Source organism: Callorhinus ursinus, unplaced genomic scaffold (genome assembly GCF_003265705.2).
Source record: "Callorhinus ursinus isolate GAN/ISIS: 27379988/994484 unplaced genomic scaffold, GSC_fseal_2.0 scaffold21, whole genome shotgun sequence".
Lineage (NCBI taxonomy): Eukaryota > Metazoa > Chordata > Mammalia > Carnivora > Otariidae > Callorhinus > Callorhinus ursinus.
In genome coordinates this window covers 16,808,102-16,833,071 of record NW_027397083.1, presented here as the reverse complement: position 1 = coordinate 16,833,071, position 24,970 = coordinate 16,808,102, and the positions used below count along the sequence as shown (strand labels likewise).

Sequence of the window (24,970 nt, the reverse complement as noted above, 5' to 3'; positions counted from 1 at the left end):
TTTATTAAAGGATGGACAATTGGGGTACAAAATGCCCCTGCAGCCTTTCTTTTTTTTTTTTTTATCACCTTGGCCAGACCTTTCAAAGCATTGCCTACTGTCAATCCAAGAAATTTCCTGTGTCCTTAGCAGTGTGACAGGCAGGAACAGGAGCTCTCGAACTACCCTTGCCCATAAGCCACGGGAAACAAGGCTGGACAGGGGACACACTTACCAGTGTGCTTCCGGCTGTGCATCTGTAAGTGTGACAACTTAAAATATCTCTTATTGCAGCCCGGGTAAGCACACATGAAGGGGCGTTTCTCACTGGTCTCAGATGCCGACCGGACAAGAGTCGGGGCAACTCCGGGCACACGTCGCACATCCTATGAGCAGAGTGTAAGAGAAATGGAGGCTTTAAGCCACATGTGAACATTCATGTCAGTCCCGAGGGGAAGTGAGCTTTAGAAAATACCCAAAGAAGGGATGACAGATATAAGACCGAAAACCACTCCCATCCATACCCCAGATGCCCACAGCAGACATCACTAATGGATGACAGATCAGGACATGCTACAGTGCATCATGCCAACATCATCACTACTGATCAACCAGAACTGGTACTTCACTGAAGTTTGTTTGGGGTTGCTGATCCAGACGATCTAGAAAAGAAGTGCTGGTGACTGCAAGAGCTCCCAATCCATCCTGCCTCTCAGCTTTTCCACTTGAGGCAGTGAGGTCTGGAAATCCAAAGTCCCAGGATCTATTTCCTCCCACTTGGACACACGGCCACATGACCTCAGGCCCAGTCGGCCATGTATGGGGGAGTCCTTATTAGAGAAAAACATGGGATACTGAATGAACCCCAAACTGACCAGGCTTTCCAGGTGGGAGTAAGTGACAAGGAAGGAAGAGCCCCTGAGAATTGGGGGATCTCTCTGTGAAGGGGCTGAAACCATCAGAGTCCAATAGTGTAGCCAGTGTAATCACTTAATAGAAAGACCAGAAAACACTGTGTCTGCCTTCCGGACACTTTCTATGTCCTTCACTGTTGATTCCCTTCACCTTGTGGGAATGGGTACGTGTATGGTCAGTTCTCCATGACAAGGTGCTAAGGGGACACAGAAACAAATTCTCCTTCCGGCTCTCAGGATCAATGACTCATGGACAGGAGAAGTGGGAGTGCCCCAGAGGCCACTGAATCCTCCTCATTCCCTTACAGATGTGCAACTCAAGACCAAAGTGCACATCCATGTTTTCTGTTAAGACCCAGAACTGCCTCTGAACTTAACCCATCCTGTGCTCTGTGCATCTTCCACACCATGCTTATAGTCTAGATTCTATTTCGTACTGCCTTGCACTGTGAGATCTTTTTTGAAGGAGAAGTACTGTGGTGACATACAAATTTGCTGTTGATAGGCCACAGGGTCTCAAGGTCAAAGGGTGGCGTAAATTTAAATGGCGAGCCAGCTGCGTCTGACTATCAGACTCTAGGAGAAAACGAGTCGGTGGTGAAACAACACCTGTGAGGTCTGGAGTCTATCAGCAGCCATGACAGTGAGCCTCACAAACTGGGCTTTGTGCAAAGGAAGGCACAAAGGGGCTTCTTCATTTCTTTTGGTTCAATCTAGATGCAGCACACACAACAACAGGATACAAAGTCACGTTGTCAAGGTCAGTCAAGGACCCTGGTGGAGGATGCCAGGAGGAGAGACTGGGATGACTTCCTGTACCTCCATCAGATTTTGGCTTTTTGTCACCCTCACCTTTATTGTCACTCTTGGAAGGTTTGGGCAGAGGGAGCATGCTGTCCTATCACCATGATGCTCCTGGAAACATAAACCAGAACATCTCAGAGCTACCTGCGCCACACCTCATGTGGGGACCCGGCTCGCACACAACTTACTTCTAGAGTACTGACTATTCTCGTGAAAGTATCACTGCTGTCACTCATAAGTGAAAGTCACAAATGCAGACCCTTGGTAACCATGTCCGGTTCTGACCTCCCCAAAGAGGCTCTGCTGAGGTGGTCTGCCATGGACTTCCCCGAATTCTCCAAAACGTTTCCCTTTTTACTTTACTTCCCTCACTCTCCTTGGAGACCCCTCCCCCCACAAACTGTTCACGGCCCTCTGTCTCCCTAAGAAGCAATGCAACACGGTGCTTAAAAACAGAGGTCCCGGAATCAGACAAGACTCATGTCATGACTAGCTATGTGACTGTGGACAAGTCACGCATCTTCTCTGGACTTCAGCTTCCTCATCCGTAAAATGGACGTAACGGTACCCACCTATAAAGGCACACTGAGGACTAAATGGAAAAATAAAATACAGACAAGGAAGAACCTTAAATGCATATTGCTAAGTGACAGAGGTCAGTCTGAAGAGGCCACAGACTGTATGATTCCAACCGTACGACATTCTGGAAAAAGGCAAAACTATAGAGACAGTAAAAAGATCAGTGGTTGTCGGGGAGGAGAGAAAGAGCGGAGAGGTGAATAGGTGGAACACAGGCATTTTTATTTTTAGACAGTGAAACTATTCTGTACTATAATGTAATGGTAGATGCGTGGCATTATGCATTTAAGAAAACCCATGGAACCCCATGGCACAAAAAGCCAACCCTGATGTAAACTATGGACTTTTGTTAACAGTAATGTTTCAAAAAAATAATAATGTATCAATACTGGCTCATCAACTGTAACAAGCGTATCATACTGAGGCAAGATGTTAATAATAGGGAGGAGGGGGAAGAGGGAGGATCCAGGAACTCTCTGTACTTTCTGCACAATTTTTCCTTAAACCTAAAACTGCTCTAAAAAATTAAGTCTTTGAAGACAGAAAGCCCGTATATAAAATTCAGCACACTGCCTGGCATATAGAACGCATCCGGCACCCACACAGTGGTGCTGTTATTGTCATTATTTACTGTTATTAGTAGAACACTTGGCAAGAGAAGAGTCAGCTTCAGGCATTGGACAATGCAGACCAAGTCGAGGGTCTGACTTGGAAGCCAAGGGTCCAGGTCATTCGTTGCAAGAGCTGCACAGCCCACCTGGAAAGGTGAATTAACCAGTCAAGGGGAGAGGGATGGGGTTCTGCCAGAAGCATCTTGGACTGAGTCAGGAACAAGGCCGTGGTCACAAGGACCTGTGGAGAGGAGGCTGTCCTCTCTGCCCTAGTGGAAGTGGAGAGGTCCCTATTGTCAAAGGAGCCTGTAATTAGGACCAGACTTGCCATGGCCACATGGCCATCAGCAGGGAAGAGAAAGGCTGTTGAGAAGGGAAAGAGGCATACAAGTCCCCTTCCAGCGAGCCCCCCCCCCCCGTTCTCACCTGAATGCCCCTGAAGACGCCGTGGGTGTGTATTCTGTACTGGGCGCCGCAGAGGATGGGCGTCGTGTGGTTATCACTCTCATACCCTGTGCCATGGCTGCAAACACAAAGAAAGGACAAGGCTCAGGTCGGTCCACAGGTGCCATCTGGAAATGCACATCTGCAGCAGAAGGAAGGTTTTTAAAAAGCTCGCAGGACAAGGACAGTTGGCTTTTGCGTCCCTCCACTGGGGCTACTCTGGAAACAGGCCTCTGTGAAGGGCGGGGCTGCTCAACCCTCGAGTCCCCACCACGAAGCCCTCCCTCATGCTCAGGTTCTCACAGGCTGGTCGTCTGGGTCTACGCCTCTCAGACAAGCTGGGAAAAGTCACAGTGGCAGGATTTCATCCCCAGCAAGTTGTTTACCATCTAGCCAGCAGGACTGACAGCTGGGAATATCTCAGGAATGAGCAGATACCTCAAGTTCCACATTAAGTGCAATGGATTTTTGTCGGCACATCATGACTCAGTTTTTACCAGATAGCACCAAGAAAGTGATGACAAAGAAGAAATGGCACATTCTCAGAAGTGGGGATTACACATCTGTGGCCCTGCTGCACTTAACCTACAGATCAGTTTTCCAGATCAACTTAACTCTTTGCAGGCAACCCGTGGTGTCAGTGGACACTGGATAATCCTACCCAGCATTAGACTGGCTAGTCCTCTAGTTGGGGCTCAGGTTCATCTTGGGCTGCCAGCGAGAGCAGAGGGCTGTGGAATGCTGAGAAGAACAACTTGGAAGAAGTGAAGACTCGACAAGTATTCTCTCCTTTAGGTAAAAGCTGGTATCTATTCTGCTGCGCTTTTACTTCCAAATGAGGCAGAGTAAGGATTCTTAGCTACATGGGAAGCACGTTATAATCACATCTAGAATCAGCACAGGGAGCTTTTATGAAATGCCTCTGTAAAATGGTGCAGCTGCTTTGGAAAATGTCTGGCAGCTCCTCAAAAGATTAGACCTAAAGTTACAATATGACCCAGAAATTCTACTTCTAGGTATATTCCCAGGAGAAATGAAAACATGTATCTACAGATAAACTTGTACACATTGTTTATTAGCAGCATTACTCATAACAGCCGAAAAGTGGAATCAACCCAAAGGTCCATCAGCTGATGAAGGGATGAAGGAATTATAGTATCTTCATAAAAGGGAATATTATTTAGCAATAAAAATGTAGGAAGTACTGATACATGATAATGTGGACAAACCCTGAAAACAGGCTATGGGAAGAAGTTGGCCACAAAGGACACACCTACTGTGTGATTCCGTTTACACAGAATGTCCAGAACAGGCAAACTCTGTAGAGACAGAAAGTGGATTTGTAACTGGCTGCCTAGACCTGGGGAAGTTGGGGGGAATGGGGAGTGACTGCTGAAAATGTCCTAAAATTGTGGGAATGGCATGCAACCCTCTGAATACACTAGAAACCATTTATTTGTATACTCCAAATGGGTGAACTATTCGGTATGTGGAATTTATAAAGCTGCTTTACAAAATTAACTCTGGGGAGTCATGGGGTCCATGCACTGTTTCCCCTCCCCTCAAGCCTCCAGGTGTAATTAACTTGCTGTCAGGGCTGAGAACCTCCGCCCTCTGCCTCTGTTACTCTAGAGACGCCACGGGTCCCAGTGTAGAAGGCAGGTAGCTTGGCCGATCGGCCCACTCCAGCTGAGGGTGTGCAGAAACCCTGGGGCTGGCTCCCCTCCACTTCTCCAGGGGAGAGAATCCCAGCAGGGGAAGGGTGTCTGCCAGGATGACTGACTTGTCCACACGTCCCACAGCCACAGCAGCTGTGGGGTTTCACACTGAATTCTGGCTCCAAGCATTTTAGAAACAACTGCCTGTCTGCCTTGCAGAGAGCAATGATAGCCGTTTGGGGAACTGAGTGGCAGTTCTGCTCGACTGAACTTAATACACTTTGTCTCCATATCCTCCAGGTGATTTCTGACATATCTGGGGGTAGGGGGAAATGTCCCGAAGAACTAAACCGGGGTTAAACATGCAAGAATTGGAAAGAAATGCCAAATCCAGATAACATCTGCCTCTCTGAACCTTAAAATGTAGTTGCCAAGAAAGAGGCCTTGTCTGCTTTCCTTACAATCATGCTCTATAGACCGTGAGGACGCCAAGAGCTGATGACAGTGGCCATGTGGTAGCAGGACAAGCAGGATGCTGCCAGAACATTCTGCCTTGAAGGCTGTGAAGAGATGCTGCCTCTGCTCAGTTTAGTCTCTGCATGGAGCCAAAGGTGACACATTTTCTAAGGCTGAGGGATCTCTAAGGGACACGACAGAAATCTGAATTACTTTAAAGTTGTGCTATCAAAGGGTAAGAATTAGGAATCTCTTATTTTGGCAGCTAATAGCTGGATGTGATGTTATTTGGGTTCCTGGCAGGCATAGGAAATAGGCTTCCCTCAAAATACTTGTCCCAGGAAAGGAAGTGCTGCCCCACTCACCGGTAATGACATGATCCTCAGAGCCAGATGCAGCCAACACACAAAAGAAGCAACCAGAAACAAGACTGTACCTGCCAAATACGCCCTTTGCTTCTTCTCCCAGGTCCATGAATAAAAACTACAGCTGGGCCCTGCCTGCCGGCGTTGGCGATTCCAGAAGACAGACGACACATCAGTGCAATTCCACACTCGGAAACCCTGCAAACCAACACCCTTCCCCGTGTGGTCTGCCCAAAATGCTGAGTACAACCCACAAGCATTTCATATGGTGACCACTCTCTCTGGGTAAGTGAAGGAAAGCAGGTTGGTGGTCTTGGGACCATACACTAACAGAGGGAGAAAAGTCATCTACTGCAACCCTCATTCCAAACTCCTGTAGCTTGTCGTCAACAGCTGGAAATACAACTGCTGGCAAGTTTTTAAGGCAGCCCATTCCATCGGGGGAGGGCTTTAATCGTGAGGAAATGAGGAAAGGCCTTTCTAAGCCCAGCTAAAGTCGGTCTCTTCCCTTCTGTCTTCTGGAGAACCGCAGAGACTGTGTGCTTTACAGCCATCTCTGTGGGTCCCCTCTGCTCTGCGGTAAACTCGGCCTCGAAGACAGAGACCAACTTGCTCCTCTCTGTATCCTCTCAGCCCGGTGACTGAAGGCGCGTAGTCTATAAATGTTCCACGAGAAGGACTGAATCTAACTCCTCTTCCACATGACAGTCCTTCAGGTATTGGACCAGGTAGAGAGCTGTGGTTCTCTCAGTGATTATGACATAAACTGGTGTCTGATTCCTTTCTTATCTACATCATCCTCTTCTTGACCCCCTTCCTTTGTTAATTCTCTCTCAACATGTGGGCTCAAAATGGACCCCAGTGCCCCCAGGAGAGTGCTACTATAAGGGAGCGGGGGGAGGAGGACCATCCATAAACACAAAAACCTTAAGAATTGGGGGTGTACCATAAATGCCTTCCCCAAAGGGATTCCACTGCAAATTTTTCAAAATCAGTATGCTAGTCAAACACAATGCATTAGGCTCACAGGCTGTCAGGGCTCAATGAACACATCTAAGGGCACATCACTTCTTATCACTCAGGTCACGATGGTCCTCAGTCAAATAGAATCCTCAATGTCCAAGCATGAACCACCGTTAAGGCACGTATCTCCAACCTTGAGCTTGAAGATACGATTTCTTTAACTGCAGTTCAAGACTACACATTTATCCTTCAAATTCCATTTTATTTCTTTTAGCAAGTCATCCCCAACTGCTGAAATCTTTTTTACTCAATTTGGCTTCCAAAACATTTGCTTTCCATCCCATTTCATATTATCTCTACCTTTGAAAATCATCTTTTCTGTGATTTCATTTTTAAAAAAGGGAGGGGGAGGATATTCCTTGCTGTTGTGGGGAACTATTATATTTACAATGCACATAATCATTTGCTAGTATCAGGAAGTGATAGGATTCTAAAAGTTCTCTCTGTGAGGCAACCTGGGGGAAGCCATCATAGAGAATCTAGTCATTTGGATGGACAACTGTTATCAGCGGGACTTAATCTGAGACAGATCGGCTCAGAATGATGGTGGCTGCCATTGGAACAACAGACCCAGCTACTAGCTTAGATGGTCAAGTAAAGCCAAGCTTCTCCTCCAAGAGAATTAGTCTTAAAAAGTTCCACGGACTATGCTGTAGATGAACCAAATAGGAGTGAAGGCAGAATTTTTAGAGGTCTGGGGCCATAAAGCCTTCTAAGAAGGGCAAGGAGCTACCACCCAGTGGAAGAGATTTCTGGAGCCAAAGATGCACTTTCCAAATAAAGCGATCACAAAGCTCCGGACAGTTGTGGGGTAAAAATTTATCATGACCCAGAGACAAGGTGTTATTATTCATGGAGCAGCCCTAGGATGGAGTGTGAATCCCACCAGACTGAGCAATCAAGAGACCCAAACCTCCGTAGGGTAGAAATGTTTACAGTGGCTAGATCTACCTTCCTACAGAGATAATGAGGAGGAAAGTAAGTACTCTGCTCTTTCAGCCATGGACCGGCAATTATATGAACCAGGTGTTGCCAGATCTTTCCATTTTCCAGAAAAGTCAGAAATCAAGATTTTTATATGGGATCACTTCAGCTATAAATTCTGGCAAATGGGGCGCCTGAGTGGCTCAGTCGGTTAAGTGTGGTTAAGTGTCCAGCTCTTGATTTTGGCTCAAGTCATGGTCTCGGAGTCATGAGATCAAGCCCCACATCAGGCTCCATGCTCAGCAGGGAGTCTGCTGGAGATTCTCTCCCTCTTCCCCCCGCCCCTGCTCTCTTTCAAATCATCAACCAAAAATTCTGGCAAATAACTGAGATTTTATAGAATCACTGTCAGATCAGACAAAATATCTCTGGCCTGAGGGCCACCAGATTGCAGCCTCAGGTTTAAAGGTTGTGCAAGGAAGTTTAAGCTACAAACTGGAAAATTCCATCTTGGTTTTGTTGCCTCCTTCCACACGGCAACAAAGTAGAGGTGGGGAAGCACCTGATGCTTTGAAAACTGAATATCAGAACCTTCTAAACTCTTGAAAGCTTAAAAAGAAGCTACTTGTACAGCAGACACGGCCAATGCCATGAGGACAAAATCCAGAAGCACTTATCATCTGCAAGTATCAGTGGTTCGCTCTAAATTTCATTGGCCCACTTGCAAGTAGGTTTAAACATTGAAGCTATAGGCAGAAAAGTGTGAATTCCAGCACATCAGTTTCCTACAGCTGCTGTAACAAATTACTACAAATCTGATGGCTTAAAACACAAATTTATTCCCTTACAATTCTGGAGATCAGAAGTCTAAAATCAGCCTCTCTGTCCTAAAGTCAAGGTGTGGACAGGGCTATTTTCTTCTGGAGGCTGAGGGGGAAAGCTCTTTCCTTGTCTTTCCCAATTTCTAGAACTTGCCTGCATCCCTTGGTCCCTTCTTCACATCATTCTAACTTCTTGCTTCCTTTATCACATCCCCTACAACTCCTCTGTAGTCAAATCTCCCCGTGTCTTCTTCTTATAAGGACACTTATTACATTTAGGGCCCACCCAGATGATTCAGGATGATCTCCCCATCTCAAGATCCTTAACTTAATCACACCTGCACAGTCCTTTGTGCTATATAACGCATCATTCACAGGTTCCAGGAATTAGGACTTTGATATCATTGGGGGTCATTATTCAACCTCCCATACCAAGAGAACCAGACTTACTCAGTTTCTTTCAGATACATTTGAAAGAGTTAAATTAATCTGGATCCTTTATCTCCAGATTAACCTAGAAGATTAGTCCAAAAGAGAAATAGCACCTCCCCATCGGACCATTATAGCATCAAATGAGACTAGGTTAGTAAAGCACACTGCTCGGCACATGACAGGCCCTCAATAAATGTTCACTGGGACTTAATAGTAAGACCTGCATTTTACAGCAAAGAATATTAAGATTTAAGAAGACACTGAGTTATCTGCCCAAAGTCAGAGAGAAGGCAAGTGGCAGAGATGGGGTTTGAGTCCAGGTCAGCGCGGCTCTCTTCCTTCCAAACTAGCTAGGCAATTCTGGTGGAATAAGCCCATCCTGGGTTCACTTCTACCATCAAGACCCTTGACTAATTCCCAGCTCTTTTTTCTAGTGGCATGAATGAAATTCGGCTTGCTGAAGGTTTAAAAATGTCGTGGGAGTGGGTAGGATAAGAAAAGGCAAGCAGTCAGGAGGAACAAGTCAAGATACTCTTCAGGACACTCAAGCTTCTACTCTGAGGCATAACATTCATCCTGGTATAAGGAAAGCACAAAGCTAGCTGATGGAAATGGCCTACTTTCATGCGACAGAGCAACAATCAAAACTGAGCACAATTTTTACAAAAAAAAAAAAATTCTTTCCACCTAAGAGGGAAAATAAGCTGAGCAGAAACAGTTATCAGTAGAGCCTATGCCGCCTCATCCCTGGTGGTGGTGTGGGCTGTCCATTTTCCTAAACAGCTTTAGGATGCATAAAAATGTATCCTGAGAAAGTTCGCTTTTCCTAGACAGTTTTAAAATACATAAACACGTGTCCTTCGAGTTTGCAAAAAAGAGAAGAATGTCCCTTATATAACACAAATTATGAGCCCTCTTCATGCTAAAAACTTGTACATCGAGGTCTGGCCCAGAAAAAAACTTGACGTTAGAAGAGTAGCTTCTCTAGAAATGATTAATTTTGATATTCCACAGGCACAACAAGATTAATAAGAAGGAATTGAGGTTTTACAGATGAGGAAAACCAGAGCTGCCCTGAAATCCCTTATCAACAGAAGAGGAAGAAGAAAGAAAGAAAGAAAGGAAGGAAATAAAATATGAAACAAATATTCAAAAGGGGGAAACCTCCACCTGTGACTTCTCTCTCCCACCTCTAGTCCTTGGCCAGGTGAGCATCCCCCCCATCTTCACCTCTGTCTTCTCACCTCTGCAGAGGTAAGCAGGTTGAAGGAAAGCACCTGGGAAAACTTCAAACTCTTGCATATCCAGAAAATGGAATTTACCCATCAACCCCTCTTCTCTGTCCATCCTTGATACTCAGGCTATATATATGAGATGCTTAAATGCTTGATTCCTTTTGGTATTGGAAATAACACTTTGCTGCAAGCCTTGAGAACCATCACCCCTGTCTAGTGGGCCACTTTTGAGGGAAAAGGGTATTGGAACCATGTTCAAAGAGTGTGCATCCTTAAAGGTCAAACACAAGAGAGGAGGCTAAACACACCACTCTTGCTAAAAAAAAAAAAAAAAAAAGGAAAAAAAAAGAACCCAAATCTAAGCAAGCCTCCAGATCTAACTACCTATTTATAGGCAATACAGGGGATGGAAACCTGAAGTTAAAAGGCTGTAAGAGCAATCTGCTGAATCCAGATTGGAAGATACTCCACTGGCCAGACAACTTGCTGTCTCCAACTTATCAGTAGCATGAGAAAAAAAAAAAAAGAGGAGTTAGGGGTTAGAAGGACAGTTATAGCATAAAAGAGACTTAAGAGAGGACAACCAACAAAATAAAACCAAGCCCAATGAAACAATAAGCCTCTGCACAAACGCTCAGCATTCACAAAGATGCACCATGCATAGAGATAGTTGGACTTGAACTAGAGGACTTGGGGCCAAAAGAACAGGAACTTCCCCCAGGAAGCCTTAGTGGTCACACCAGAATTCGTAGGTTGAAAAGCTTTACTGAATGAAAATCTAATTTCCCTGTAGCCAGAGTATTTTCAGAACTCACTTTCATATCCACTTAGAAGATCTGACTTGGGAAAATGAATATATATTAAATTCTCTTTCTGCACAAAATCAGAGGTGGTGGCAACCTAGCACAATCACCTCTAGCTCAACATGAATGCTATTTTTATTCTCTGCCTGAATGTGACGTGCTAAGGGCGATATTTAAATAAAATTCTGCACAGACATCATCAGCAAGGCCTTCTAGCCATTCTCTTTTCTTTGTGTAATTTCATTGTTTATAGTGGGAATATAACAAATCAATGGGAATATATAAAAGCCAAAGGATTATTCTGTTCCTGAGAATATACAAATGATGGCAGTTTCTTTTATGAATCCAGCACAGAACCTAGAACTTAAAAATGAATCAACCAAGTTAAATTTGATTGAGCTTAAAAAACAAAAACAAAAATATAAGGAATGTCTGCAGTCTGCTAGTTCATGGTATAAAATTCCTCCAGAAGTAGAGTCTACAGAAAACAACCAGCTATTTTTTTACTCAAAAAATCTGAGTCTTCCTCCTCCCCTCAGGTGTTTCATTTCAGTTCAGATCTCAAGAAAAAGATGCATTTTTGACTTTTAACAAAAACCTAATCTATCTGGTGTCACTTTTAACGAAAAAGTATACTATGACAACTCTAACTATTCTATCTTTTAATGAGTGCTTTTCTCATGAACATTAGAAAGAAGGCTCCATCCTTCATTTATTCTCTCTCCAGGTATCATACATCCCTATAGGCAAACAGCTCTGAAGTTATCTGGAGGGGAAGAGGGCTCATGCCACTTTTACTTTTACTAACTTTGATTTATTTATTTATTTTTAAAGATATTTATTTATTTATTTACTTACTTACTTATTTGAGAGAGAGAGAGAGTAAGCGGGAGGGAGAGGGAGAGAGAATCCGAAGCAGACTCCACACTGAGCAACACAAGAGCCTGATGTGGGGCTGGATCCCACAAGTGCAAGATCATGACCTAAGCTGAAACCAAGAGCCAGACACCTAATGGACTGAGCCACCTGGGCGGCCCCTAACTTTGGCTGTTTTAATTCTCTATTGAGTATTTCTTGTTCTGCCCACTCCACATCCATCCCACCTTCCTCTGGAAACAGGGCCCTTTTCCTTTCCACTTTTCTTCCTCAGATTCCAGGGGTAAGGACATGCTCAGGACCTGGCCAATCAGATCACTGAATTCTCCAGCCACATGACCCAACCCGGGCCAGTCAGAGCCTTCCCTGGGTCTTTTGTTGAAGAACCAATAGAGAGGTATTCTTGTCAGGTCCAAGAATGTAGATGCCCAAAACCAGAGCTATTTTTGTTACAATGGAGAGAGCCTGTCTGAGAAGGCAGCCAGCACAGAAAACAGGAGAGACAAGAGACAATGAAACTGTTCTAATGACATCGTCTGAGCCCCTGAATCCAGACATGGGGTTTTAAAATACAATACAGTTGAGATACTAAATTTAAATTTCCCCTTTGACCTATGCCAGTTCAACTGGGGTTCTACCACCTGCTATAGAAAAAGTCTTGATCCATACCTAATCTAGCAATTACCCAAAAGTCACTGGATTTATTTCTTCAGGGAATTTCTCAAAACATGGTATCTATAAATGATTACTGGTCCCTTCAAAGTATTACCTTCTGGAAGATGCCTACTGGTTCTAACAATGCTATCATTACCAAAACCTAGTTTGTATTCCTCTTTTGAAAGTTTCTTTATAGTCATGGCTCCTTTGTCTTCTACTTCACTTCTCATGCAACCTGGTCATCAGCTGCTGTTTAACAGGGGACACGAGCTGCATGGGTAACAGCCTGACAACAACGCTTGTATAAATCAGCCCTTATGAACCACTGAGACTTCCTCACCACTCGAAACAGTACACAAACCTCCTCCAAGTGACATTTTCCCTCCTATTTAACATTCAGAGCAGAGCTAAGAGATATTTTAAATATTTAAATCCAGTTTCTTAGGGCACCTGGGTGGCTCAGTCGTTAGGCATCTGCCTTCGGCTCAGGTCATGATCCCAGGGTCCTGGGATCGAGCCCCCATGTCCATGTCAGGTTCTCTGCTCAGCAGGAAGCCTGCTTCTCCCTCTCCCACTCCCCCTTCTTGTGTTTCCTCTCTAGCTGTGTTTCTGTCAAATAAATAAATAAGACCTTTAAAAAAAAAAAATCCAGTTTCTCACAACAGTTTGGAGAGAACACAGTCCAAAAACTCCACAATTTTACTGGCCCCTACCACTTGGAAGATGATTTTTCAGCATGACTTTCATTCCTGCTTCAACACACACACACACACACACACACACACACACACACACACACACAGGAACTGTATTTTCATAGACCATCTCAATCAGACCATATAAGAAATCTCTGGATCTCTCCTTACATGTGTCTGGTCTTGAGGTGATGGTTTATCAGAATCCCAATTTCATCTAACTCACTGGGTTCGCTGTTCTCACAGACTTGGCTCTCTGGCCGGAAACTGCTGCTAGATACCAAGAACATCTGTCGCAGATCCACATGAGACAAGCCCTGCCCAGGAAAGATGGAGCAGGTGCTTTGCAGCCTGGATTCCTAAAGGCTCCTACCCAGCTTGCTTGTACACTCTTGAATCTGAAAAAGTTTACTCAACTATGCTCAATTACATAAAAAAAAACTGTCCTCCCTAAAACACCAGGATCAAGCACGGGGGCTCTTAAGATTAAGATGTCCCCTGCTTCTCCAGTTGAAACGGAGGCTTGCAGGTGTGAAGGCTGTGTGCCTAATCATCTTTTCCACAGGTCCCACCCTCCAAACGAATGTTAGTAACACCACAAAGTATTTCAAGGTGAAGACACAAAGGAAAATCCTTGTAACATATTCATGGAATCACACTCATTCTCAAAGAAATTTTGAAGCCAGAGGCATTACTGCTAAAAAGTTCTGAAAAGGAAGAAATTCAAAATGGAGACATCTGACACAAAACAAGACTTGAAAAAAATGTTGAGGAATGCCATCCATGTTCTTTTATTTTTTTTAAGATTTATTTATTTTAGAGAGAGTAGGGGGAAGGGCAGAGGGAGAGGGAGAAAGAAACCCAAGCACTCTTGGCACTGAGCCCAGGGCCTCATGCGGGGCTCGATCTCATGACCCTGAGATCAGACTTGAGCTGAAACCGAGAGTTGGATGCTTAACTGACTACACCACCCAGGCACCCCTGCTATCCACATTCTTGAAGAAAGGGTTAGCTCTTTTTTCCAAAAGTCAATCTTCTCCAAAATTAATTTTTAAACCTGATGCAATCCACTCAAAATTCTAATTGAGACTTAAAAAATAAACTTGTTGTTTTAGAATTATTTAGATTTACAGAAAAATTTCTAAGATAATATAGACAGTTACCATATATCTCATTACCAGGTTCCTCTCTTACTCACATCTTACAAACAAATGCACAAATAAGTGCATTTGTCACAATTAACAAACCAATATTGACAAAGACTTTCTTTTTTCTTTTATTTTGTTTTTAGAGAGAGAGTGCCTGTGCATGAGCAAGGGAGGCAAGGAGCAGAAGGAGAGGGAGAGAATCTTAAGCAGGCTCCACGCCCAGTGTGAAGCCAGATGGTGCTGAAATCATGACCTGAACCAAAATCAAGTCAGACGCTTAACCAACTGAGCCACCCAAGCACCCCAATAAAGACTTTTTTTTTTGAAATTAACAAGATGAACCTAAAATTCATCTTGAAGAATAAACAAGAGATAATAGCCAGAATTAGTTTGAAAAAAGAAATACAAAGCTAGGAAAGTTTTCGATCAGATATTTAAATAGTCTATAAAATTATAGCTAAGAAAATAGTCTGATACTTGGCAAAAAGAATCAGACTGATCAAAAGAAGAGGGTAAAGCATCTAGAAATGGACCCAAGGAATTTGATAGGTTCCAAGGATTGATAAAGAAAATATTTGAAGTTAATGACAAAAGACTGGATTGTTCAAAATAGTTCGGGGATACTGGCTAGTCCTCTAGAAACAAATCAAGGTGGAATCAAATTGCCAAATAAATTCAAGATGAACTAAATGTTTAAATATAAAAAGTAAATTTAAAAAAATACCAAGGAATACCAATAAATAAGAAATTTTTTTAAAAATCTTGGGAAAATCCTTTTAGACATGACACTAAAGCCAAAAACTTGAAACCATAAAACAAAAACTGATCACTTTTACTATAAAAGTAGAAATTTCTGACAGGAAAAAACAAAACCATTAAGAGTCAAAATAAAATCAGAGAAAATACTTGCAGTACATAGGACAACCAAAGGGTTAATATCCTTTTAAACAAAGAGCCCTTGCAGATCAACAGTTATTGGATGACCTATCCCAGCTCTTAGCTACCCAGTGGCCAGTTACCCATCCATGGAGCCTCTTCTCTCTCAAGGACAGTGTTCCAGCATATTCTATCCTCTCCCACCAACTTTTTCCCTCTTCTTGATCATTCTCATCAGTAAACAAAAAGGCAGGTACTTCTCTCTAAATATAAATAAATAAAGCAAGACACTAACCAACCACCTTCTCCTGACATTTATCCTCATTGAGCTAGAACCCCATTTCTTTGCTCCTTTTTGCAGCAAAACTCCATGCAAGCGTCTTTGTACAAGTGCCTCCGGTTTATCCCCTCCTAGGATGTCTTAAACCCATCTCTATCAGGCTTTCCACCTCTCCCTCTAATCTTCCCAGAGACAACTACAGTCACTAGTTCAGTAAATGTTTCCAGGAGTTTCTCTCTGCAGATATAAACACATCCTAATAAAAATTAGTGATCACTGGGTGGTAAAATAACAGATACCTCTTTTCCTTTATGATGTTTTGGTACTGGTTTTATGTTTTAAATACATAATAAGCCTGTGTTACTCTTATAATTAAGGGGTAAGAGTTGTTTTCATTTTGATCAAGTCACCATCTGAGCCTTAGGAACATTATATTTGTGGCTTTGCTTTTAAAATAAAAAGTTAGAGGGCACCCAGGTGGCTCAGTCAGTTAAGTGTCTGCCTTCGGCTCAGGTCATGATCCCAGGGTCCTGGGATGGAGTCGGGCATTGGGTTCCCTGCTCAGTGGGGAGTCTGCTTCTCCCTCTCCCTCTACCCCTCCCCCCTGCTTGTGTTCTCTCTCAAATAAAAAAATTTCTTTAAAAAAAATAAAAATAAAGAGTTAAAAATAAAGCTAGAGTAAATGAACCTTTTTAATTTAGTAAGAAAAAAAACTACTCAAATATGCAACAGACCCTCAATTCAGAGAAGTGTTTATACAGATGACTTTTTACTAGTGTAGCTTCCATGTCAATATTTTCCTAGCTGGAGGTTATGATTTTTTTCTTGGGTAAATAACAGGAAGAAGGATTCATGGTGAGTAGAGGGTCTCAGAAGGGTACAAGAGGGAATCACAGACATGAGAGGTACAAAATATTCCTTTAGATCATGAAAGACATCCTCCACACATCTATTATACTTCTTCCCCTCCAACACACACACACACACACACACACACACACACACACACACACACACACCTTTATCGACAGGCTAGAATCCTACTTCATCTTTCTGTGCTGAGTCCATCATCTTCCTCACATCCATCTTGGACCCTTCACCACCACTTTCCTCTACTTGGTCTCTTTGTTCTTCTGATCTGAACAAACCTGTCATTTCCCCTCACCTTTACAAGATGAAAATGATTCCTTGCTTAAAAATAGAGACATAGTGTGGAGATGATGTCTATAAAGCCCAATGTAGTTTTTTAAATGAAATAGTTTTTAACAAGTTAATATTTTCAAAACACTCTCTTGATAGTTGAAATACAGAACTTGGCAATGGCTTACAGAAGTTGAAGCCCAATCATTTGCTATAGAAAAGAAAAGGACACAAATGTGTATGTATGCATAGAAAAAGGTCTAGGGGCCCCTGGGTGACTCAGCTGGTTAAGTGTCCAACTCCTGATTTTGGCTCAGGTCCTGATATCAGGGTTGTGAGACGGAGCCCTGCTTTGGGTGCTGGTGTGGAGCCTGCTTTGGATTCTCTCTCTCCCTCTGTCCCTCACCATGCCCCACCCCAAAAAAGAAAAAAGTCTAAGTGCATGCAACATAATATTAACAGTAATTTCGTCTGAACTACTGGGGGAGGGGGCAATTTCCTTCCCTGTATAGTTGTATTTTCTAGGTATTCTATAATGTATATGCATTACTTAAATAACTTAAAAAGTTACATATATTAGTTGAATACATGCCCAAAGAGAAAGGTGAACAGCCAAGGAGAGTTGAAACAAGTAGCGTGGAAGTGAGAATTGAGGGCAAAGAAATTAAGTCCAATCCAGGTGTGAGGAACAGGAGACACAACTCAAAATCAGTCTCTATCCCCACCCTGCCAACCCAGGAGTCCCGTGTTTGTCTTGGCAGTATGGCTAACAGATCCAAGTGGAATCCAAGGGAAGACAAAGAACCACTTTCCTGGCATAAAGGTAACCATTTTTAAAAAGAGAAATTAACAAAATTTGCTGGGGGGGGAGCTGGAGAATTTCACTCAGGAATGCTGATATTCACAGAACTATTTCTCTCCACCTTTGCTCTGCATCCCAAGCTCCAGGAGCCACTTAAAAGCAGGCTATCTATTTTCAAGAAGTAAATCTTTTGGATGAATACCTTATGTTTATGAGCTGGAATGGGAAGGTGCTGGGCTGTGTATCGGAACTCCCAGCCAGAGAAGACAGTTATCTCTTTTGGCACAGGTTCTCAGGGATGAGACCATGTCTAGCAGGGATTTTCTCCAGATTCGACAGCCTTGGCCCTACCAAAACGCATGTCTTTGTTTTCACCATACATCAGTCATCGTGAGTCTTTCGTTTTTCCCTTCAACCATCCACAGGTCAAATACTGTGTGTTCCCAACAGTCTGTGAACTTCTTGGACCAGCAAAGGGACATTCATTCTGCTCAGCACTCCTTTAACATTTCTATTGTATTCGATTTCCCACTCCCCCTGCCCAACTCCCCAGAGAATAACTTCTTCCTTGTTTTAATAACTTGGACCACAGTCAAGGTTGATGTGTTACTCCATTTTGCAGGATATTTTCTTCAGAAGAGACAAAACAGAGACTAACAGAGTAGCTGTGGCTTGTGAGCAGCTTTAGTAAATCAGTGGCCGTTAAGAACACACGGGAAAGGCTTTTAGAGAAGTAAAAATCAGGCAACGAATGCAAACGCACCATAAACAGAATTATTCATAAAGGTGGACTAATGCTTAGAAGGAATCCCTGGCAATTTTCTCTCCCAGTGACCCACTTAAAAAATTTAGTTTCATTTGTGAGTGATGAAAAGAGTCAGAGTTAAGAAAGTGGGTTCATAAAGTACCTTCTCTGAATTAAACTGAAATATAATACTCTCCCATTTGAGGTCATAAAAGTAGTTCTGATCCCAATGGGCACACAGAGATCAGAAAATGAATAGAGGAGGAGAGAGGAGTAAATCAGGGGCTAAAGTATCTCCTCCTCCCCATTATATCATGTTTTCATCTCATCTTGCCCATGCTCTCCCTAAAAATCCCATCCCCACCCATTGTAATAACACCGCTCTCTGACATCTAATGAAAGATGTCTCCAAGGACTTGCTTAGGACACAAAGAAAAAACCTGATCCTTTTTTAAGTAAAATATTCGAGGAAAAAAGACATGAACAAATATTTAATGGGGGTTTATCTGAAGTTCATGATCTTTTTAATAAAAAAAATTGGGATAATGTCTCATTTTTATGAATGATATGGAAATTATCTTTTTTCTCCAAAACATGAGGCAAACCTCCAGTTTTTCTGTTCTATATCTACTGGGTCACCATGATTCTTCTTACCATTGACTTCAAAGTGTCAAGATACTAGCTATGGATTTAAGTTAAAAAAAAAAAAGCTATCTTTCTTCATGGAATATTTTTACTCAAATATATTTTCCATATTAACAGCGTTTTCATACCATGACAAAAGGAAGTGAATATGGCATCAGAGAGAAGGATGACGCCTACCCAGATTGTGTCTCCCCTGGAGAAAAGCCCAATTTTCTACTGGAATAACAGATTCAACTGAATTCAGTTCTCAGAAGTTCAGGAGCTTGGAGGAAAGAGCTAAGGATTAGCCATTTTTAAGAGCCATAAGAGAGGCAGACTGTGGGTCATGACACATCAGTGTGTTGTAATGTCAATCTCCACATCACAACAAGCATTTTATAGTTCACACTGGCTCAGTGAAGAGCCTGCTTCTCCCTCTCCCTCTGCTGCTCCCCCTGCTTATACACTCACGTGCTCGCTCTCTCTCTGTCAAATGAATAAATAAAATCTTTAAAAATAAATAAATTAAAAATAAAGTTCACAATGCTATGTGAACTTGGATTAGGTGGCTTAGTCTCTCCACCCTCCTCATCTGAAAGGTGGACATACCCTAGTATCCTAGGACTGTCATGAGGTCAAAGGAGAAAACATACATAAAGCCCCTTACATGGGGCCCAATAATGTTAGCATCCACCCTTAGATAAATTGTCAAATCATAAATGGAAGCAGACATTAGTTGACTTACAATAGATTCTAAAGGGATAAATCTGCAGCATGAGAGAAGATGTTAGTAAATTATACAATCACAACCTCGTTCTCCAAAGAGTTGCTCTTCTGTAGGACTACCTATTGGAGACATTTTATCCTTTTCACTCAGCTTTCTGAATAAAAATAGTATTCAAAAAATACAGTTTGGTTTCAGAAATCCTTTTCCAAAATGTAAGCATCAGACTAATAAAAACTCTTCTAGTTTCTTTCTTCCTTAAGGTGGATTGAACAAAACAAACTATTCACATTTTGTGCTTTATCTTCACAATATAACTTCTGATTTCTCAGCAAGTGACTAATATCATGTATCTAAAGACCTTAAAAGGTATCAAAATTATCTCAACTATGGAAAGACCCAGAATCAAACACATGCCAAGATGCCCTATCTGTAATTTTTGTAATTAAGCAAACAAACCTTGTACTCCAGCATGAAGAAATTTTAAAAATTGAAACATACTACTCACTTCACAATCAAGTTATATCTGCTCTTGGCATTTAATGTGGAGACAATGTCTGAATTCTGAGAAGAGAGAGAAGAAAAGGAAGGGATCCAGAAAGAAAGGGTAAAAGCAAGAAGCCAAGAAACATCGGACAAGTTGAGAGTAAGTAGAAAGACAAAATGCTGAAATTGTCAGCAGTCCTTTGGACGCAAGTGTGGAGAGAAAAAATTCAAATCAACAGGCTTTTTTTGGGTCTAAAGAGAAGAAGTTGAGATTTGGATAAAATAGCAGAAAAAATGGGGGCTGGGGGTGGAAAGAAGGATCTAACAGTAAGTCCTGGAAGATTGAAAAACAACTCTGCTGATCACTGAAGGATGATACAAAAGCCAGGACTGAGCCAACAAAAGAAAGAAGGATGAAAAGAAGGAGACCAATTCTGGTGTTCATGCAGAAAAAATAAAGTCAAAAGAAACGGCTACAGAAGTGTCCCAGGGTGCAGCCTATAGGGCTGGGGAAGGCACAGATGTTTGAGAACAAAAACAAAAAAAAAAAAGTTTTTCTAAGAATTCTGTCTACAGACTTGAGGTAAAAATTAAGTTCTCCCTGAGAGATTTAAAAGCAAATAGAGAAAAAGCAAGTTATATATGCCTGAAAGATTTGACTGATCTAACAGGAAGATGTATAATACCACAAATTTAGTGTTTGGTAAAACATTCCAGAGGAAATGAGCAGAACTCCTAGTGCATCGTTGTAAAAGCTGTTTTCTAGGAGTATGTTGATGAGAAATGCCACCACCTCCATTTTTGCCCACAATATGTCTACAACAAATAAGAGGGAGAGAGGGAGAGAGAGAGAGAGAGAGAGAGAGAGAGGGAGAGAGAGATCCTTCCCATCCCATTGCACCAACTGCTACCCTGATTACCCACTGTCAATGCTAACTCCTGCATCGCCCCAGGCGTCAACAAGGCCTACATCATTGGCTTTGCCATCATGGTATTGTCCACTCACTTGCTCTGCCCTTCTGTCCATTTCACTGAGCTGGAGCTCCCAGCAGCAACTCTAGAAGAGAAGAAGAGGTGGGGAATGGGGAATGGAGCATGCGTGGCTCTCGCAAGCTCCCAGATCCCAGAATCCAATGAGAAGCCACTAACACACAGAGATGTGAAGCTAGTTGTCTCGTCCAGAGTGTTGGACTTAAGTCTCCAGTGCCGCTGGGTGGAAGGCACCATAGGGAGGCTGGAAAGAGCCTCTGCTTTGGAACTAGATTCAGGCTTGGAATCCCACCTCTACCACGTAATATGATGTGAACTTGGGAAGTTACTTAACTTTCTGAGCTTGATTTGCTTATTTGGAAAACAGGGTAACCATACCTAAGCCTTACAGTGTTGTTAGGAAAAGTAAGTGAGGGGACTGAGAAAAGCACCTGCTACATTACGGGGATGTCACTGGAGTCATATCCTAACGCCCACTGACTCAGACTTGAGGAAGCAAACAGTGAGTTCTTGTACGGTTGAAAGCAAGTCCCACCTGCTTGCCTTTTAAAATTTCCAGGCGCAAAGAATCTCCACTGCCTATGTTGTGTGTTCTCCTCATCGTGGCTGTCTACAGAGCATGAAGAAAACCCGTTGGTACAATCAGGTCTGAGCACATCTGACTCAAAAGTGTCCCAATCATCAGCACTCAAATACGAATTTGGATCCTGGGCATTATAAACTGAAAAGTATTTCTCGACAAGATAATGTAATAGTTAACATCTGTGATGTCAGTAGCAAAACGAACATTAAATGAGGTTGAACTAACACAATTTTGAAGAACTCTGAAACACTCAATAAGTAAAGGCCAGATTACTTTTTCTCAATAGTCTCAACTCCCTTGTTGCGGACACACACAAAAATCCCCTATTTATATTCCTGAAAATTTAATACTGAACGCAACCCACCAACTGGGGGAGGGAGGAAAGCAGCTTAAATCTACAGAGAGCCATGACTATTTTTCTAAAACTGCATTTTCTTCGTGAGTTATAAGCGCCTTTAAAATGGTTCAAACAGGTGTATGTTTTTGTTGAAGGGCAATGGAACAGAGAAAACCTTACCCCTTTAAAGTGGCTCCTAAGTTCATCTGATTCCAGGTCATGCATTCAAGCTGGGAGGTCATTTGGTATAAATTGTCACTGTTAGAAAAACATCCAGAATTAGAAACACATAACTACAAAGAAATCTACAATCATTTCTTCAAAAAGCAATGGCGTTTTACCTTTTCTTTGCAGCGAAAGCCTCCGTGTTTTCCAAAATGACAGAATATTGAGTCTGAAATGATTTTCATTTCATCCCACTGATTCCTGCACAGTTAGTTATTCACTTCACACAGAGCAGGAAGGACGTGAGAGTAATCTGGAAGCCTTTAAAAAACCTTAGTATAGCAAACACTGAAGTTTCTGAAAAGGTATTAAACCTTTCAGGGGAAGAGGCTAAAGGGAGTGGAACCCTTGAAAGGCAACACAGGTTGGGTAACTCAACATTAAAGTTAAAAGCCTGGAGCTGAAAGTAGAAAGATGGCAGATTAATTATTCGTGAAAAGGCCATTAAGTTGTTTTAATCAAAAGGACATGTATCATGTAGATTATGAGGGTCTGAAAAGTCAAAGAGTGATGGGTGGTGGATGGTCTAATACTCAAGGATGTGACAAGCAAAAGAGAGTGGATGGTAAAGTCTATGCACAACTGAAGGAATTCCTCTTTAGAAATTGTATAATCCTGGTACAAGTTGAATGTAGTTTAAAAAAAAAAAAAAAAAAAGCCCCAGCCCCAGTTCTATCAAGCTCTAAGAAGGAAAAATAATGGATGATCATTTACATTAAGACCCCAAAGGAGAAAGTACACTACATGTAAACCAACCAAAAGTTGTTCTCTCCTCTCCACATATTTATCTCATTCCTAGAAAAGCAGCACATAAATCAATTAGCAGAAAACTCCTTAATTACCAAGCTCTATGGGGAAGACATTCAGTCTTGAACTGAAATGGTTAATTATGAAATTTGAGACCCAAGAGATGAATGGGCTGTCTTCGAACCCTTGGTCTAAACACATTACGGAGGAATACCTTTCCTCTGCCTTCATGGAAGCAGAGAAAGAGAGTATCTTTCAGTGTCTAACGTGTGGTATCAGACCCCAAACCTAGAAATCTCCATCTTGTGGTGGCATGCCTTCAGATTGCTTCCTCGGGCAGAGGCAACACCCAATTTTAATTAAGAGAAGGTTTTGTCAGGCCAGCCAAACTGGGAACTTGTGGAGAGGTCAAGGAAATCACGGCAACTCGGGATAAATGGATGCTGTGCTCCCTCTAGGCATAGCTTGATAAATCATGGCAGAGTGCCTCTGCCATTCGTATAATCACTCTGAAAATGATTTGGAACTCCTTCGTGGCGGGCACACAGGATAAGGGGAAAATCAGATTCCAGGAGGGAATTTTACGTATGAAATGTGAAGTGACTTCAAGCTCAAAGTATGGTGTCCTTTCATTAGTCAGTGTGTATCTGGACCCCATCATTCATCCTCAGATCTGACTGGCTATTATGCTACTACAATATCCTACATATCAATGAAAAAAAATGATTAGTTTCTCCTGCAGCTTCTCTATTTGCACTAGCGGCCCGTGCTGGTCTGTGCCACTACGTTTCGCAATTCCACAAATTCTTGCTGTAAGGCCGATGTAATTAATTTCTGAAGGACCCCCAATTTTTATTAGAAGTGCCAGCCCTGCTGCATTTAACACAGAAGAGTTTCTTGAACTTTCTTTGGGCTGACAGCTCATTAATAAGCAGCCTCCTCCACAATCTCTACTGGTTTTTGTTCTCTCGCGCCTTTTCATCAAGCAATCCATTTATTAATCTTGCCATTAATCTCAGCCAACAGGCATTGTATTCCCCAGGCAGCTCTGTATTTTTGTCACTGATTTTTAAAAAATTGTTCACCAACTAAAATCACTCAGCTCCGGTTGACAATTTTCCTAGGCCCTATTGAGATGTGGGATCTTTCTGAAATGATTTCGTCCTTGCATAAGACTAAGATCATAATTTTCAACAGGGTCAATGAGAAGCAAGATGAGGGACAGAAGCTTGTGCACATGGGTTAGTGAGTGCCAAATATCTAACTTTATGATTCAGGAATTTTCTCACAGACTTAAAGAATAGTCCAGTAGATTCCTAAGGGTCTCTATAAGGAAGCACCCCAAAGAAAAAATATTTTTAAGGCCATTTTCTCAGCCCCCAGGAAGCAAACTTTCTCAAATATACTGTCTATGTCTTACATACGTGTGTCTTCCTAGTGTGTTCTTAACAAATATTCTATACTGCACAGTATGAGAGCTACTGCTCAGACACAGTTATTGAGCACTTGAAATATGGCTAGTGCCATACACTGAAATAAGATTTTGACTATTTTTTAAAAGATTTTATGTATTTATTTGACAGAAAGAGAGAGGATGAGCTGGGGGAGGGGCAGAGAAGCAGACTCCCCACTGAGCACAGAGATGAACATGGGTTTTGATGCCAGGACCCTGAGATCATGACCTGAGCCAAAGTCAGATGCTTAACCGACTGAGCCACCTAGGCACCCCAAAATTTTGACTATTTAAAAATAGAATATTTTAAAAATTAATTTCACGGTCTTATTTTTTTTAATGCAGCTACTAACAAATTCCGAACTATATATATATAGGCTTGCATTGGTTTTATTGGATAGTACTACTCTATAAGTTTTAGGACCTTGAGCCAATCAGTTCAGTTCTCTGTACCTCAGTTTTCTCATCTGCCAAATGGAAATCTTTTTTTTTTTAAGATTTTATTTATTTATTTGACAGAGAGAGACACAGCGA

General features: G+C 42.3%; 1 protein-coding gene across 12 annotated transcripts in view; it reads right to left on the bottom strand.

The window, feature by feature from the left end:
- Positions 1–24,970, bottom strand: part of WT1 (WT1 transcription factor) — a 97,147-nt gene that overhangs the window by 7,938 nt on the left and 64,239 nt on the right. For 8 of the 12 annotated variants that reach the window (XM_073904806.1, XM_025878788.2, XM_073904799.1 and 5 more), the window contains exons 4-7: positions 22,192–22,269; positions 21,108–21,158; positions 3,314–3,410; positions 215–365 (exon numbers count right to left, since the gene is read on the bottom strand). In XM_073904806.1, coding sequence (XP_073760907.1) covers positions 215–365; positions 3,314–3,410; positions 21,108–21,158; positions 22,192–22,269 — 377 coding nt within the window. Of the gene's footprint in view, positions 1–214; positions 366–3,313; positions 3,411–5,881; positions 6,827–21,107; positions 21,159–22,191; positions 22,270–24,970 lie in introns of those variants that run through there. The other 4 variants (XM_025878789.2, XM_073904800.1, XM_073904803.1 and 1 more) reach the window with 2 other exon arrangements.